The 15,934-nt window shown below is 34.1% G+C and overlaps 1 protein-coding gene across 1 annotated transcript in view; it reads right to left on the bottom strand.

Moving 5' to 3' along the window:
• Positions 1-15,934, bottom strand: part of RYR3 (ryanodine receptor 3) — a 184,503-nt gene that overhangs the window by 17,119 nt on the left and 151,450 nt on the right. Inside the window, exons 78-93 of the mRNA XM_065685792.1 lie at positions 14,898-14,994; positions 13,254-13,363; positions 12,354-12,405; positions 11,628-11,681; positions 11,236-11,335; positions 10,926-11,005; positions 10,601-10,677; positions 9,085-9,158; positions 8,828-8,845; positions 8,266-8,346; positions 7,751-7,839; positions 7,228-7,356; positions 6,762-6,866; positions 5,550-5,631; positions 3,911-5,235; positions 1,806-1,861 (exon numbers count right to left, since the gene is read on the bottom strand). Of these exons, the coding sequence (XP_065541864.1) occupies positions 1,806-1,861; positions 3,911-5,235; positions 5,550-5,631; positions 6,762-6,866; positions 7,228-7,356; positions 7,751-7,839; positions 8,266-8,346; positions 8,828-8,845; positions 9,085-9,158; positions 10,601-10,677; positions 10,926-11,005; positions 11,236-11,335; positions 11,628-11,681; positions 12,354-12,405; positions 13,254-13,363; positions 14,898-14,994 (2,529 nt within the window). The remainder of the gene's footprint in view (positions 1-1,805; positions 1,862-3,910; positions 5,236-5,549; positions 5,632-6,761; positions 6,867-7,227; positions 7,357-7,750; positions 7,840-8,265; positions 8,347-8,827; positions 8,846-9,084; positions 9,159-10,600; positions 10,678-10,925; positions 11,006-11,235; positions 11,336-11,627; positions 11,682-12,353; positions 12,406-13,253; positions 13,364-14,897; positions 14,995-15,934) is intronic.

Raw genomic sequence — 15,934 nt, 5'->3', positions numbered from 1 at the left:
TTTGAAAGCTAGTTTTGATACTGCAAGAAAAATTATTCTAAGATTTGAGGTAGAGAGCAAACCAGAGTAAAAAAAGGAACCTTAGTTTCAAATTATATGCACGGATAGAGTTGTTGACGAGAGATCAATGTGGTAAAAAGCCAAAAACCAGACAGAAATTACTGCATCAAGTGTGAAGTGGATAATGTTTGCCAAAACCAGTGAAGTACATATATACCCAACACAAGTAACATAAAAAATTTGAGAGTTCACATGGAATTTTTTGAGCCTGTGGCTGAAAAAGAGAAATACAGCTTTTGGGATTTGGTACACAGGATCATACCTGAATCACAGTATCATAAAATGTATTAATTTCAGTCAAGGCCCTTGTTCTTACAGAGTTGAATGACTAACGAGAAGGAAGTTTACTTCGGAAGGTCACAGCTTACAAAGTATGTAGATTACAATCATTCCTCCTGTACCACTGAATTGCCTTTATGAAAATTAAGTATCAAGACTGTGTATAGTAATAGGGGAATTTAGTTACTAAACTAAAAAACAAATGCGAAAAAAAAAAAAACCCAGCTGAATTTGCATATATGTAAAAGAAAGCTGAGGCACTGAGGTGGTTGAAAGTTTCAAGGTGTGAGGATAAAGAAATGCAGTATGTAGTTCGCCTTATCACACTACTACTGCAGTCGGAGTCATGTGATGGGTGTCCAAGAATGTATTTATCTTCTACCAAAAAAAGTCCCTCTTGTGGCCTCAGAATGTAAGCCATTAAACTCAGATTTGTAAGCTGAAGGCAATTTGAATATGCTGCAGAATTACTTGAGAGCAGAATTAAGCATGGCAGACAAGGCAACAGGGAATCAGGAAAACAAGTCCAATAAAATTATAGAAGTAGAAGGAGATCATGCTTATGAAAAAAAGAGGTGAACAAGTCAAAAATAAGATAAAATGAGTGGCACAGGAGATTTTGGGAAAATTCCTAGATAATTAGAAATTGCTTCACTGAAGCTCTGCTGAATATGCCACTAGTGTCTAAATCAGGAGACCAAAATCAGTCAACAAAGAAAAAAGCCCAGCAGTGATATGTTTTAACAAAACTTTTAAAAGGTGTAATTTGAGCCATTTAAACATTAACCAACTTAATATTATAATGTAACATGGCCTAGATGAAACAACAGCTTCAGAAATTGCTTATCTTAGTTATTATCTTAGTTATTGTCTTCGTACTGAGTAACACTCATCAACAGGTTCTTTGGATACCTGTACTGAAAAAGCCATAGAAGATTTGAAGTGCACTTTTTAATTACTGGAAGTGCTCTAAACAGTGAAAATAATGTTTAACATCCCTGCAGGGACTGAAGAGAGAGACAGATCATATCAAAACAATTCTGTAACAATAAAATGCACGTAGGGACTTGAAAACAGATAAACAGCAGTAATAATATTTATTTAAACTACTACTGCCTGAAAATTATAGTGCGTAGTAGTGGAAGTGTAAACAGCAATAATGACAAGTTGCAGAGATTTTTCCAAGCCTGGTGCTCATTTTTAAAGGTGGTTACTGGAATTTTTAGAAAGACAATGGCCACAGGTTTATATATGCAGAATTGTCAAAGGCCACAAAAATCAGATTACCATTTTGTTGCCTATTGAGATGGTTTTGCCGCCTCTTAGGGACTGCTGGTTTTCAAAATACTGATGAGACAAAGTGTACATAAAGTGCTTTGAATACTGAGCATTGCTTGGATTATTTCTGGAGAAATTATCTAGCATTAGGAATTAGCAAGGAATCAAACAGGAATTGTGTAACTTACTCAGCCTTCTCAGCTTCTGCTTTTCTTTCTGTTTCAGCCTTTGCAATTTCAGATATCTGCAAAAAGTATTTTAACTCTCAAAATGGATCCAATCAAATAACATTTTGGTAACTTTAGTTATTGTTTTCTAAGATACAAATACAATAATTACCACGTTATACTTTTTACACCAGTTTGCACTTTTAAAGTATTTGGTTTTAAATAATAGAGAGCTCAGACTAGATGTAAACAGTGAAAATTACAGAAATTCTTCTGATAGCCTTTTTCAGCATAGTTTTACCACTACTGTAACTAGCTCAGTTGACTGAACAACTTAGAATCATAGAATCAACTAAGCTGGAAAAGACCTTTAAGAATGTAAAGTAATTATATGTGGTTATCAGACAGCTTATGTGACCAGTTGAGGATGAAGGTAATTAACTACATCTAGACCATACCATAATACAATAGTCACTCATGAAAACTCAGTGCAGTTACTGATTATGCAGAAAATGAGCATCAGTTTGCCACATTCCAAATACAAAATGAAGAACAGTGTATCAGTGATAGCATCAAAAATCTGAAAAAGACCTGTGTAATTATCAGATACTACAAAACCCAGTCGGTTTTGCCAAGATCAACTGATGCAGTCAAAACTACACAATTATTTAAACAACTTTTACAATATTTTCTTCAAACTATTTGTCTTAGGGAGGTTGATGGCTCATTAAACCTTTACTTGCACCCCTCAAAACCACCCAAGTGTGTGCTTACAACAGCCCCTTGAGATAAGGAAAAAGCAATATACAATTTTACAGACAGCTAACTGCAGCAAAGAAGCCTGAGCCTGGATTTCAAACACGCTTAGGTTTAGTGTTGCAAGACCAAAGTAAACTCATTTTTAAATGTAGCTTGAATAACTAAGCTTCACTGGAAATCCAAGAGATGCAGACTCCAAAGTCCTAGATTCACAAAGGACTCTAAAGTTACAGCTATCTGTGCTTTTCCCCCACTAATCACCTGCATGTCTGCCTCACACATAAGTAGAGAAAGAATCTACAAAAAATCAGTTTTGTTTCCCTTATATCACCTCTCATCTGGGAACCTCCTCTAGTACATGTAATGAAAGCATGTGTAACTTCCACAAATAGTTTCCCCTAAGATTTCAAGCTGGTGAAGGGTTATTCAGAGATCATTTGATAATGCCTAGTTCTTCTAAGGGGTAGGAGAAGAATTAATAAATCCCTTTTTTAAAAGACTGTAACTTTGAAGTACACACATAAAAATAAATAAATAAATAAATAATAAAAGTAAATAGAAATATATAGTTTGATCTAGGCAATAAATCTCTGAGAAAAGCATACAAATGAAGAGGACTTAATGAACTAAGAAGTTGTACAATGGAGGCTCATCCTGAAAATATTTGGAAAGCATACTGTAAAGAGGTGGATTAAAGAAAGGGAAGATATATTTGAATAACAAGTAGAAACAGATCTAAAGTGTAGAGTGAAACATAATGCCTTCCAAATATGACAAATGCATTTTGGTTTTGACATTTAGTTCAATCCATTTTCAAACAGAATGACAAGTTATATTTAGCTCAGCTGAGTGGAACAAAATATACTGTTCATAAAACAGAATATGAGGAAAGAATGATGACATGGTAAACACAGTAACAACAAATTTGGGAAAAATTATTTCAAATAATAGGAAAAAGAGACCAGTAAAGCATGTACAAGAAAGATGATAATGACAAGGCATTACGGAGAAAGTAGATCATAAAACTGATTGAAATATACTGTGGGAAAATGGGGCATGCAAAATAAACAAAACTGTAAACCATTTAAACCAAAATCCATGCCTAGAAAGCTGCTAGCAATTTTTGTTTTGAATGCAAATGCACAATAACAATTTACTACAGTGAAATCTAAACACACTGGGCACATAAACTCTGCTGTCTTGTTTGTTGGGTTTTTTTTAAGAATACAGATTATAAAGTATGTTCTCACCAAGAACATTTATGAATCAGTTAACTGACAAATAATTCAATTACTAATAGAAAATTCAGTAAAATGTTTGTCTTATTATTATTTTTTGCAAGGAAATACAAAATCTCTTTAGCATACCTGTAGTCCTTTTTTCTTACGAACTGTGTTTTCCAAAGATGACTGGATATCAGTACCAAGGATTTCTGCAATATCTCCAAGCCCAGCATCATGACCATGTTTTGAGGCACCTTCTTTCTTTGTATGAATGCCAAAAATGTCTGATATGATGTCAGCTTCTCCCTTTTCACCCTTTGCAAACTGCACAAGGTCAGCTCTGATGCCATGCTCAGCACCTTCAGCTTTTTCTGCTTCCATAACATCATCATGAATTCCAAACTGTGTTGGGTCAGGCATGTCCCCTAGTATTTTAGTCACTTTAATATTTTTTGCTCCCTCAACTAGGCCACCCCCAAATACAGTGCTCCAAAGAATCTGGAAAATTCCCCACACTATAGTAAAGAACAGTTGGAACATCCCTACAAATAGGAGCCAGAAAAAAGAGAAGAACAGTTTCACCATCTCTTTTACTGTCATCTTTCTAACTTTCCTGTACTGTTTCCTTAGGTTCTTCACAGTGATTGTTTTAAAAAAGTTGGCAACATTCTTCTTCACTGCAACACAGGCCATTGCAAAAGCTGAAGCAGATTCCAGGGACTTTTCGTCTTCCTCATCATCTCCAATATCCATTACATAACAAGACTCTGTCTCTTCCTCTTCCTCAGGCCTCTCAGATGAATCCGTTTCAGAGATCTGGGATGCTAACTGCATTTCAAAGATTGTGTCTTCACAGAAATTCACAAAGAGTTCCATTTTTTCTTGCTCTCCACCTTCATTTACAACATCAAATATAAACTGCCTTTTAGATTCCTTCACCTGTGGCTTCTCCCACTGCATTCTACTGGACTCACTGATTTCAAAGTAAACTCTTTCTATTTTCTTGGCTCCACCTATTATTTCAATGCGGCCAAGGTATGGTTCAAAGTAATTAAGAACACTTTCTGCAGGTTCAAGTAAGCTCTGAAGGCGTGAGTCATTAGGCATGTGCTCTGAAAGGTTTGTTAGCAATACAGCTACATTAAATCCAATGTCTTTAGCTGGTTCATGGAATCTTTCCACAAAATCAATATAGTTAAACATATCATTTTCATCAGCTTCTGCACAGGACAGCAGGAATTCAATCTCTGACTGTATGTATTGTTTTTGAGCCTCCATTGATTTTTGAAATTCCTTCTTTGAAATGATGCCTTTACCATCTGGGTCATGCTCTTTGAAAGCATCTGAGTTAGTCAGATCTTTTAACTTAAGGAACATGTCAAAGAACTTCAAAATCATTTCTACATTGCTAGATGATTCTACAAGTGTGTCAACCATTTGTTTTCCAATAGTTCCATTTACAACGTTGCCTAAACAGTGAGTGAAAACAGGAAGTTATTTGTCATTGCTAGATGTTAAAGAAAATGATCTCATATTCATTCTGAGAACAGAACAAATGTTCTCAAACGTTGTAATTTTTCTTTCAATATGCTTTTTTGTAGCAGCCCTCTTTTCAAGACTTAAGTATATTCCACAATAATTATTAAATAAATGTGAAATATTTTTTTCCTGACATTACATAAAGGCAATTTAAAAACAGTTTAGAAAGATTAACACAGCTATCATACTTTACATTATGAAGCTGGGAAAATCATAATTGACCATAAACAAAAACAGGTCCAACCTTCAAGCAGTGACAAGAGCATCACTACCATATCCTTTAGCAGATCTAACAGTTCTTTGAGTAATTCAATCTGAGCAGAGTCCTGGGAAAAAAAAAAATTAAAAAAATATAAGGTTGTTTTTTAATTTGTTTTTATCTGGAAAACTATAAATACATCTGGAAAAAAGCAGTATGCAGGATGATCATCTAAATGTAGTTCACATTCCTCAAGATTTCATTGTCATTTCATTATGATTACTACCAGGGATCTTATACAATATGAGGGTAACTTACTACAGCAGAGGTATTAATACCATAAAGATAAGCTTTAATAAAGCATTAAGGAGTACGAAAGGGCAGATAAGGGACAGCAAAAAAATCACAAAATTGATTATTTGGCACATCTGGCAGTATTCACCTCAGAAAGAATTCACCCTTTCACACTTCACAGGGACTATTTAGCGGCAGGATGCATTACCACTCAAACTGAACTACAACTGTTCAGTTTAACTACAGAATAGTCTAACATGGGTTTGTGACTAAGATGAAGGACCTAAAACTGTTAAGTACCCTGAAAATTCAGATATACTTCTGTAGGGTGGGTAGAAATCTTACGAGTAAGTCAGAGGGTAGCAGAGCACTGAACAAGAGTGAGAAAATGACTGCACGGTTGCCTTCGGTTCCCAGTGGCCTGACTGTATGGGTACATTTAGCAGCGGTTGCAAAAGAACACAGAAGCCTGAAACTGTGAGGAGGGCTGGGATTCCACAATGCTCTGCACAGTGAAATGAACACTGCTTATTGCCCTCTTGCTCCATGCTTGTGACGGATTAATGGGACAAGTTGACTGCCTGCCACATTCCCTCCCTCTTTGAATTTTTCCCAGCTTTTCTCTTGCCTTACTGATCTGTAGCACGGAAGCCAATTAAAATGCTTTTAATTGTGTTTCTGCTCTGACAGATCATCAGGTTGTGGTAACTGAACAAACTGCCACATTCATTATCAGAGAGGTATAATGGAGCTGGAAGCAGTGAGTTTGATATTCGAAAAAGTGAGTGCACTGTGATGATTAATGCTGAAAGGAGCGATATGAAGATGCTAGTCGTGAGATTTAGTCTTGGGTCTCTACATTACATTAGGCCCATGCATAACTGATGAGTAGCAGCACATTAACTGCTTTACAGGTTTCACTTGACTAACACATGAAAGAGATTATTTGACTACTGAAAATACCTGTGAAAGTTTCATCTGCATATTGGCAAACACATGAAGAAAGCCAACAACTGCATCCCACAGCCTACTATGAGCCAGACTCTGTTGATTACCTATGCAAGGACCCTATAAAATTTAAGAAAAAAAAGCACATTTTATTTATATGAAATACAATTTTAAAAATTAATTATTTCATAGGATTTCTCCCTGAAAAAAAAAATAAAATAGAGAAACTTCAGATTTCCATGAAGCTACAGGAGAAAGCTTCCCAAGGTCTCTGCTATCTAGTGTATGAATACTCAATCGTATCATATTAAATATGTAGCCATTCACATGTTTTAGTATTAACTTTACACTGGACCAGTGATGCTATGTAACTTTATCAAATTTAAGAAAAATAAAGCCAAAGTATTTACAGATTTGTGATAGGATATTATCAGGCCATAGAACTTCATTGCTGGCACTGCGAGTAAAACATTTTGTTTACCTGGATATATTCTGTAAGGGAATTGAATATTTGTTTGGTGACAGCCAAAGCTTTAGAGAAGTTACGTTGTCCCGATTCATCAATAACATCCTTTCCTGAATAGTACCAATAGAAGTCGCTGATTGATTCCTAAGAAAAAATCAACAATGATACATTGTCTAATTTTGGATTCTGTATGCAGTATGCTTGCATTTGTATCACCAAAAGTTGAATCAGCAGCAGATGAATTTTAGCATTTTGTATCAATCTGTTTCTTATGAAAATAACTTTTTGTGGTTTTATCAAACTGCTCCTTGAAGAAGTGAAAAATGAAGTAAATTAACAAACACCTGGTTTCACACAGAATTCTGAAAGCTCATCTATTTTAAAAGGAAAAAAGAGATGAAATAAATTAAATCAGAATTCTTCATTTTAGAATACCTGAAGAGAGGATTTTCACATTTTATTTCAGTAAAATGTGATTTTAGAAAAATGAAGAGAAGGCAAATATGTTGTATTCCATTTTTCTCTGGTTTTGCCTCACCTGAAGACGCAAGAGATAGTCAACTGTACTAATGATAATATTCACTGTTGTGGTGTTGCCCATCTGAGTACGTAGGTAATTCTGAAAATCTGAAATAAGAAGTGATTTGTGATTGGTTAGTATATATATAGGAATTAACAAATACAAGGTTGTTTTCATGCTCTCATGGAGACATGCAGAATGCATCCTTTTTAAGTAGCTTGCTGGGTACAGATGTTTATGTGGTGGAAATTGAACTACAGTAGATCATAAAGTAAATGCAACTGAAGAATTGTTACCCACATGACTTGCAAAAAGCTTTACTATTAATAATTGGCATAAAAACTGAAATTATGTTAAGACTTAAAAATTCAAACTGAACTCCACAATTCAAGTTCTTGGCATATCAGTTTCTGCTCAGAACACTAAATGAGTTAGAAGGAATAAGCCATTAGAATCTATTCAGTTTTGTTCAATTCTGTTTAAGAACAGAGACTCATCATACATTTTCCCCCAAATTAATTCAGTTCACCTACCATTGTTATGCCCTTCACAGAGGAGTTGTAAAAATCTAAATAGATCTTGAGTAAATTCATGATGCTGCAACACTTTTTCACCTTTAAAATATATAAATACAATAATTATGTGACAACTGTTATGATTAAATATGCAGAACACAATCTTACAGCAACCTTTACAACTGGAATTTTAGTAAAAGACAGTATCATAAAAGCGTAAAGCAATTCGAAAGAAACAAACTGATAATAATGAAAAGAAAAACTGAGACAGAAAAAGCAAAGCCAAAATATTTAGCACTCCAATGCATCCATGGTTAAAAAAATTAAAAAATAATTTTAAAAAGCACAACAGGATATATATCTAATAAATAAATTGTTAGTCATAACTAAAATCATGCCTTAAATATGAATGACATTTATTAAATAAGCATCAAACTGTTTATCCAAGCTGAGCACACAACCTGCTGCAGACCATAAAGCTAAACCTAAATATATCTGGAAGATGCAATGAAATATTTCTCTCTGTATTTGCAACACAGTTTTGCAACAATAGTATCAAAAACTGTAAACCCAAACATACCACGCTCACGAACGATGACTGTGGATCAAAGAAAAATAACAAGAATACAAGATAAGAATATTGGAAGTTACAATGTTTTTCTTAATTACTGCTACAGATATTGTAAATATAAATCATACTCAGAACCCAAAGCCTAGAATTACTTATAGTAAGTTTATCGACAGAAAACTCAAGCCACAGTAAATAACAGTTCTAGTTAAAGAAGGAAGCACAAATAACGTTTGAAGCACTACTGGAATCAATTTCATGCTACTTACGAGTTCCTTCTTCAGTAACCATCCCCAGGCCTTCTGCTTTATTTTGTCTCTCAAACGCATTCAAGTCAAGAACACTTTCATTGGAAAAAAAAACAAACAGGAACAACCACTGTAGTACACAGTGGAAAATTATTTTCATCTGGGAAATCTCTGGAGGTCTTTAACAACTAGCTTTGACCCACTGTGACATGCATTGCCTCTTATTTTATTTAATATGAACATTAAATAAAAGAGCTTGTGATGAAAATGAGGATCCAGTGTTGATTTCTGGAAAGAAATGAGTCTCAAGTTAGGTCTCACGACTTACCTAACCTCACTTCCAGTCATTCATGGTTTCATATAGAAATGAGAAGTGGGAAAGGAACCTGAAATATTACTCTCTATATTGATTTAAATCTGCCTTCCAAAAGGACATTTCTTCATCACACTCTTTTCGACTAAGTTATCACTACTATTTCTATTATATTGTTACTGCATATATTATGCATTATTATGTTATTCAGAAGACATATGGAATCAGAATACTTTCATTCAGATAGTTCAAATACAATTCTATGATTATCTATTTTCTTTTTCAGTTAAAAGCAATGCAGTCACATATTCTATCTAGCAACATCATTAAAACTAAAAGCATTTTTAAAGCATCATTTTCATTCTAAGTGTTCAAGTCATTTGATCAAAACAATTTTTAATGAAGTCCTGAACAATACACATACACTATTGGTAATATCATTGCTGTAGGTCCTGTTTGAGCAAATCCTTGCTAAATTGTTCTATATAAATGTAAAAATTAGAAGTCAGATGTTATTTAATTAGGTTGCAACTACTCGGCAATAATTTCTGCAGTGCAGGTCACCATTCCTTCCACACAGCTCCTCCAATTCTAATTTCCAGTCTACTCCTTCAGAACTCTCCTGTTGCTTTAAAAGACTAAAAGAAGGAGGTTCTCTACTGTAAGTGTAATCAGAAATACCAACAGTTTCCCAACTTCTTTCTATGAGTCCTTCACCTTAACTAGAACTTACGGTTTATCAAGGGAATGGGCTACTGTAGTCTCACTGGTGACGTGCCATTTCTAACAAACCTGACATATATTTGAAGAGGATTCAAATGAAGAAACAGAGATTATGTAACTCATCAGAGATGTGGAGAAACTGAAAGCCTGATAAAGCTCCACTGGCCTGTCTCTCCTTCAGTGATGGCTTTTCTCTATCCTTATAACCACCCAGGTGGAAAATTTGATGGATCTTGGGCCAGTAAAGGAGCCTTTACAGTTTACTTTTCTGCCTCTCCAAACTAAGCCTTCAAAGGCATACACAGTCTTTGCTTTATTTTCTCCTTTGGAAGAATACTCTAAAAGATTAACATACCGTTCCTCTATTCACAAAAATTTTCAACAAGAATTCTACAGTCTGTGACTCCTGTAATTTAAATCTTAACAAATCCACCTGCACTGAGTGATAAGCCACCAACTTGAATAAAACTGAAACTGTAATAATATGATTTATGCTTTTACCTGCAGGACTGCATCAAGCCAGAGAGACTTTGAAAAAATCCAGCATCCTTTTTCTCCTTCAGGTAGTCTAGCATTTTCTAGAAGGTGTACATTTTGGGAGGAAAAAAAAAAATCTATATTAGAATTATATGAACTAACAACTTTTTGAATTACCATTTGAAATGCAAGTCACTGGCAAGCAATAGTGTCATTGTTATTGTACCAAAAATACCCTGATATTTCTTCACTGTTTAGCTTAAAATTAAAGGCACTATAACACTAAAATTCTCAAAATTACTTTCCTTCTTTCCACAAGCAAGATTCACAGTCATTAGGAAAGCATTACCTGTTGAACTATTGTGTTCCCACCATTTAGAATAGCGATACCAAGTTTCAGTGTTTCAATAACCATGGGTCCTGTATGACCTGTCAAACGAGGGTGCAGTCATTAGAACTTGCACTTATGAACTATTTAACCAGAAAAGCAGTCTGGAAATTTTACCTAGTATCATTGCAATGGATATTTATTTTGCCTCATTGCCATATACAAGTTATATGTATCATAAGTATAATGACATAATACATTCTATATATGTGTAGCATTATACCAATGATATGTACATCATGTATACTTTTAATGCTGCACAGAATATTACCTTTGCTTGCACTAATCATTTGAAGGACCATCTCAGCAGCTCCACGATCATGTAAGCGAGCTTGCTGATAGAGAGTTCTCTGTTTTTCCATTTCTTTCTCCTGGGTTTGGGAATAAAAATGAGAACACAATACAGAGTGGAACTGGTTCAGAAAAAAAAAGAATTGTGAGAAATCTGAAGTTGTTGAAGGCCATCTGCCTCCATAATCCATATGGATTGTTTGATTCCAAAACTTCAGAATGCACCGTATTTGTTTTATACGAACAACCTAGAAAATCAGCTCAATAACTAATCAGCTCAATAACTATGTTATTCTTGCATTTATTCTAGAAGAAATAGTTAAAACACTAGCACATTAGGCAATGAGAAAGAAATGTTATTTAAACTCTTACCTCAAATGTCTTTTCCTTTTCTTCTTCTTCCTCTTCTTCTGCTTCCTGACAGCTCTTTTTATGTTAGAAAGAGAAAGCACAAGATTTTTCTTATTATAAAATATGTCTATTTTTACTATAGTATTTCTACAAAAATGACCAAAGAATTCTCTTTTCAAGCAACAATTAAAGGCACTAGGAAGATTTTAAATCCCTGTCATTATAAATATTTGTTCTCATCCACATAAGAAACTGATATTCCCTAATGTGTGAGTACTTCACTGTATTCATTCAACTACACATACACCCTGTAACTGCAGGCTATGTGTTCTTATTTCATATCTCTATTTATACCCATAATATTTTTCTTCACAGTCAAACTCTCCTCACATGTGTCAGCTGTGATCAGTATGTTGCAAAACCTGTCAACTGATTTCTGACAGACTTAAAATTTTAACCCCAAAATAATTACCCAAAGAATAAAAATAACTGATGTTACGACTGCTCATGAGTTAATCCCATACAAAACAAAGTGCCAAGTGATACCAATAGGATTGCACCTACTGGTATTTCATACTATTAATGTAGGAAATGTCTCATTTTATACATATATAACTGAACAGCATTTACTTCATTAAAATATAGAAATTACAAGTAGAATTTACACTTAAAACAGAGGGAAGCATCTAAAATGAACAGGAAGCACCTGAGAGGAGTGAGGGATGGAGCTTGAAATACTATATTTACCTTTGCCATCATAGCGGAATAGGCAATATATAAAGGATCATCTTCTAGTTTGCTATAAAGAGTAAAGAATAAGCAAAATTATTTTATTATATAGTAATAAAAAGAAGTCATACTCCTACTAACATTTAAATACCATTTTATTAAAGGGTATTTTATTAAAACAGAAACACACAGCTACTTAAAACACAATTATACTTGAAAATCATGTTCTGAATGCATTTTCTTATCTCAAACCAAGTCTAATTTTTAATTAAACAGTTTAGAGGTATATTTGGACATCATGGACTTTTGGACTTATGTTGGATAAGTAAGGATCACTGGCTGTTGTAGGTGCAGAAAAGTATAATGGAGATATAGTTAGAATAATTATAGCAATCAATCAGATGGCAAGATTACATTAGTCATACATAAAAAGCATATGAAGTGCCCTACTCATAAAAAAATACATATTCCAATCAACAGTCTAAATTCAAAGCAGAAACTGTCACTGAAAGAGATTCATGCTGATCGTCAATGAAACCTTTTCTGATATACTGAATAAAATGTAATGAATACCAGCACCATCACCACACATCTATAAGCAGCAGAGACCAGGGGAAGGTAATCTGAATAAACCAGTAGTTCCTGTAGACTTTATGTTTTTATAAGAATTCATGCTCAGTTATTTCTGTACTGGATATTTACCAAGCTTTTAAAATTTCAAAAACAGTCAATATTTATCTTAATAAAGAGGTTATATTGAATTTAAATACATGAAAACTTTAATGAAACTGAGAGGCAAAAAGTATTCACCATGCACTCTAAGGAACTGAAGTTATGCTAAATCACTTCTTTAATGTTACTAGATATTCAATTACTGGTGCTTTTACTCAATGTGCTTTTCAAGACAGCTTTTTTTACCTTCTCTCTGTGAGAGCACTGCGACTAAAATAGAGGATAATCTGATGAAGTGGATCAGGCTGCTTTTTCTCAGTCTCTTCCTCTTCCTCTTCATCTTTTTTTGGAAGTGTCTGTCTCAAGATTTATATCAGAACATACAAATTAAGCTTCATGAGTAAGAAAAAAACTGAGTAATTAAGCTTTCGGTAATTTTATTCTCTTCAATTTGTATTAACTTCCAGTATTCACCTTACTAAACAGCTTATAGCATAACCTGAAATATTACTTGCCTGTATGTCTCAGGAGGAGTTAAGAATATCTGATTGCTATTCATAATTGATACTAACTTTATAAGTTTCTCATTTGCAAGGTATTGAAAATGAGACAGTGAAAATCTTAGGGAAGCCTTATTCAGCAGAAATTATGTTTCCACTGGACCAGACTCGAAAGAAAATCCCAGCTCAATTATTTAGCAGAAGTATTATTGGTAAATGGAACTGTTATAATAATATCATCAGATACATCCTATTCAGACTACTCTTTGCCACAATACTTACATACATCATATTTAGGTAACCTTGATTCAACAAATGTAATGACTGCTTTTATTGTCAATTTTGAACATTTTTTGGCAGTCTGATATACAAAAGAGCCAGGCAGAAGAGCAGCATATAACCTTTACCTTACTTGTGTAATCACCCCTTTGCAAGGTTTGTAGTTATTGTAGAATTATTGCAATTATAGTAATAATTGTGGTTACAGGAGTTCAATTTACTGCTTTAGTAAATCTGAAACAATTGCAATCACTGTTTTGATTAGTGGCTTCATTTCTTCCTTTAGAAAAAAAACCCCAACAAAGAATATGACTGCATGACTATAAGAAGAATATTAGCTTTGATTTTTTAAATATCATACAACCTTCTATACCAATGGGTCTTTATAAACACAACATGACTGGTTTTGCTAATGCCGAAGCATCTGCTGGTATGTCTTCATATGATCCATGAAGCTATATATTCGTTTTCATGGCATTTAGATACTAGAGGCCCTTTGGAAGCATTTTAGACAAACTAACTACAGAGGGGGAAGAGAAAAAAAGTAGTAGGCTTTCTGAATCAATATTCAGTAACAAAATGCTGAAATTTACTGCTCACTTTTATCAAGTACACAGGTAAATTAATTTTTGCTGAATATGGCTGCATATGTTTACTTCTCCTTATGATGTATCAAAAAGGAAAAAGCAAAATTAATTTGGATCAAAGCTGAAAATGTTAAAATTAAATATTATGCATCAACAGAAAATTTAGAAAGGGGAAAAGGATTAACTGCGTCAAGCTTAAAAAAACAGTAAATAAAATATAGGAACATAGGAATTACCATAATGACAAAAATAGTCTGGCTGTTCATCTAATCCATTTCTCTTCCCAATAATGAGTATCACATAGTTCATCTGAAGGCATAAACCACCTTAATGCAGTGTGCATCACAGGATGAATGCCTTTTTGACCACAGCAGAAAATTACCTTACGCCATGAAGCATAAGGAATAATATTTTTTAATTTTTATGCATACAGTACACAAAAATTAAATATAGGTTATAACAGAAACATGAAATATACACTAAAGTGGGCACTGAAAAATATGCCCAATTATGTCAGTACTTACAGCCAAATCCTGAACTAGTTTCTCCTCAAATGAATATTCCTCTGTTTCTATCCAATAGTTCTGATAGCCATGGAGGAAGAGGTTAATAGAACGGTGCCTGGGGGGGTTGTGAAAGTGAGATCAAGAGGGGTAACAGAACATAGTATAACAGCTCAGGTGGTTAATGATTAGTAAGGATACATATTTGTACAATTCTGATCCTCTGATTGGTCAGTGAAACAAAATGCAAAACGTAACTAACATTCAGTGACAAACCAGCACGTACCTTTGAATATTCTTACTGTTTTTCTATACGTGTGTGCATATGTTACTTTTCGGTTTTAAAGCTTTGGGAGTGCTAACATACATTATATATGAAACTGCAGGACTGGAACCTTAGCAAGCATGGGAAAAATTACACACGTGAACAGACTGATTTAAAGATGGATGGGGTTTACACCTAGGAGATGTAAATCTTGTTTACTAGATTTATGACACTGAGACAGCAGAAGTTGGCCCCAAACAACAAAATAAGTATCGAGTGCTTTCCAGCATGTTATCTGCAGACAATCATTGCTTTCTTCCACATAGAGAAGACTAACCTCAGCTCCTTTCCTTTCAGTTCCAAATAAAGGCAGTATTAATATGTCCTCAAAGATGCTGATTAGAAATACACAAAACCTGCTCTAGAAAATTACCAATTTTAGAAATCTCCTAGGCATATTAATTACTACTACACAGTACCCATTTAACTAACATCCACAGAAAATACAGCTCCTGGCAATAAGGCTACATATATTAATGGCCAAACCATTCCATCCTTATGTTACATTTTGGGGACAATTCTGTTTTGAGGCACACTACATGAAGTTACAAATGTTGTTTCACGCTGCCTTTTCATTTACTTTTATCCTGCACCACAAAGAAAAGCTATATAAATTGTCTGAACTGACACTGTGCACATGAAATACTATTTTATAATGGAACAGCTACTGAGCCAACCTTCTGTGCTCTCCTGCATTTTATTTTTACTGGTGGCATTTTATTATTATTATCAA

Source organism: Lathamus discolor, chromosome 6 (genome assembly GCF_037157495.1).
Source record: "Lathamus discolor isolate bLatDis1 chromosome 6, bLatDis1.hap1, whole genome shotgun sequence".
Taxonomy (NCBI): domain Eukaryota; kingdom Metazoa; phylum Chordata; class Aves; order Psittaciformes; family Psittacidae; genus Lathamus; species Lathamus discolor.
This window is presented reverse-complemented; position numbering and strand designations above follow the sequence as displayed.